This window comes from Triticum dicoccoides, chromosome 4B (assembly GCF_002162155.2).
Source record: "Triticum dicoccoides isolate Atlit2015 ecotype Zavitan chromosome 4B, WEW_v2.0, whole genome shotgun sequence".
NCBI classification, from domain to species: Eukaryota; Viridiplantae; Streptophyta; class Magnoliopsida; order Poales; family Poaceae; genus Triticum; species Triticum dicoccoides.
Genome location: NC_041387.1, coordinates 373,704,346 through 373,706,598, shown reverse-complemented (window position 1 = coordinate 373,706,598; position 2,253 = coordinate 373,704,346). Strand labels below are relative to the sequence as shown.

General features: G+C 47.1%; 1 protein-coding gene across 1 annotated transcript in view; it reads left to right on the top strand.

The window, feature by feature from the left end:
- The first annotated feature begins 966 nt into the window (after nt 1-966).
- LOC119296201 (bidirectional sugar transporter SWEET16-like) overlaps nt 967-2,253 on the top strand; it is a 22,350-nt gene continuing 21,063 nt past the window's right edge. The window contains exons 1-2 of the mRNA XM_037574600.1: nt 967-1,060; nt 1,164-1,200. Of these exons, the coding sequence (XP_037430497.1) occupies nt 1,027-1,060; nt 1,164-1,200 (71 nt within the window). The 5' untranslated portion in view covers nt 967-1,026. The remainder of the gene's footprint in view (nt 1,061-1,163; nt 1,201-2,253) is intronic.

The window sequence follows — 2,253 nt, the reverse complement described above, 5'->3', positions numbered from 1 at the left end:
TCTCTGTCCAGAGAGCGGAGAGATGAAGAACTGCCTGGTCGGGCTGGGGCGGCCGCGCTTAAGTCACTGTGCAGCGCCTAAGGGCTAGGCGCTGCACGTCAAAGTGTGGCGCCTAGCCCTTAGGCGCTGCACAGATGCGTGTGGGGCCGCAACTGGACCAGGGCTGCCACGGTGGCAGGAGGTGCGACGTCTAAAGGAAGGGCGCTGCACAGTAGGGTGCGGCGCCCAACTGTCGGGCGCCACACCAAAGGATCAGCAGAGTGAATTTTTTTCATGACCAGGTCAGTTTGTGATTTGATTTGGGTCTCAGGTCAAATATGTGATTTCTGCCCATGGCCGCAACGTGTGTGTGTCCACTCTCTAGAACGTGCGGGTGTGGTCGACCTCCGATCTGTGTCCGTTCCCATGGTCGACGTCACATTCTCTCGCCTTTCGGCCTCTAGTCCTTGAGTGGCGTCTGGAATTCTGGATCCTGCCATTCCTAACCCTCACTAGCTAAAGCTACTACTAGCAACTAGCAAGTGAGAGCCCGAGAGTGCAAAGGCTGATGGCACCTTGGTAGTGATCTAGTCCACTTCTTGCGGCCGACAAGGCAGAATCGGATATCCACAGCGCTCAATTAACGAACCAGCTACGTACGTCGGAAATGGTTATCTGCATCTGCACTACCGGCTGCTTACCTACGGCCAACAAATTGTGGCCAGGAAACTAATAGGAGAAATCTTGAGGTCAAGAAAGTGGCCGGGATGGATTTCACCGCTCCGTAGCACGCCACGTCTGTCTACTGACCGTCCGTCCGGCCGGCCTATGTCAGTCTATGTGTGGCCCCTCTGCAGATCCGGCACTGTGAAATTTGATGCGTGCTTATGGGACAAGATCCTAGCAGTACAACCAAACACTTGAGGCTGTCCACCAGTGCTCTCTCTATCTATATATATGGTCATCTATGTCTATGTGAGAGAAGTACGTAGCTTGCCATCAATTTGTACCTCCCGTCTCTCACACTGCAACAAGTAGTAGAATCCAATGGCCGATCCAAGCTTCTTCGTCGGAATCGTCGGTCAGTTCTCTTTCTCTTGCGCCGATCCAAGCTTCTTCATGCTTACCTTCTCTTGCTTAAATGTCACTGCTCTCAACATCATTCTCTTTCTTTTCTGCAACAGGGAACATAATCTCCATACTCGTCTTCACATCTCCAATGTGAGTTCAGCCAGCAATTCCGACTATATATATATATATTTTTTTTTTAGAAAAGGGGTATTACCCCAGCCTCTGCATCAGAAAGATGCATACGGCTCATATTATTAAAAAACAAAATGAGTCACAAAGTCTCCAGTATCTGAAAGGTCGAAAAGAAAACAAGTTGCTCAAACGAGCCTAATCATGAAGCCACAACCGGCTGGCAAATAAAATAGGAGCACTACATGCCTATCCTATTACATGACCGTCATCCAAACCGGTTGAAAATAATCCGAGCTACCATCTCCCATCGGGTAGACGCGGTAGCCAAACGCCCCCTGGCCCTCGTCGGAGTGAGTAGCGACCACATACGGATCAATGCTGTGACCCTGAAGATAACCTGCAAAAAATGAAAGTTCGTTGCTCTGTTAAAAACCAAATCATTTTTGCAGTTCCATACTGCCCATAACAAGGCACACACGCCAACACGAATGTGTCTTGCTACATCCAAGTTCACCCCATCAAGCCATGTTCCAAATAAAATATTGATAGAGGTAGGTGGAGTAATATTAAAAGCAATATGAATCGAACGCCAAAGAATCTTAGCCAGTGGACAATCTAGAAAGAGGTGCCTGATAGTTTCGTTACAATCACAAAAACTACACCTAGCAGAACCCATCCAATTGCGTTTTGCCGGATTATCCTTTGTCAAAATGACTTGTTTATGCACAAACCACATAAACACTTTGATTCGCAAAGGTACCTTAACTTTCCAGATGTGCTTCGAGCAAGGAATCGCAGTGATGTGTAATCTCTTCAAATCGAGAGAAGAGGTGTCAAAAAGAAATGCTTTTAGGCAGGCTTACTTGCTTAGTATGTATTTTTTATACAATCAAAGACCAAGGTCGTACGGATAGCAATTCTGGACCATAGGCATAGCAGCACATAGGTATTCTCTCTTCTTTCTCAATTCAGGGAGGACACTATCTTAATTCTTGTGAAAAGGCAGAAGCAAGTGAAAGGGCAGCAGTATTATATGAGTTCTAAAAAGAAGGGCGAAAAAAAAGTCATGTA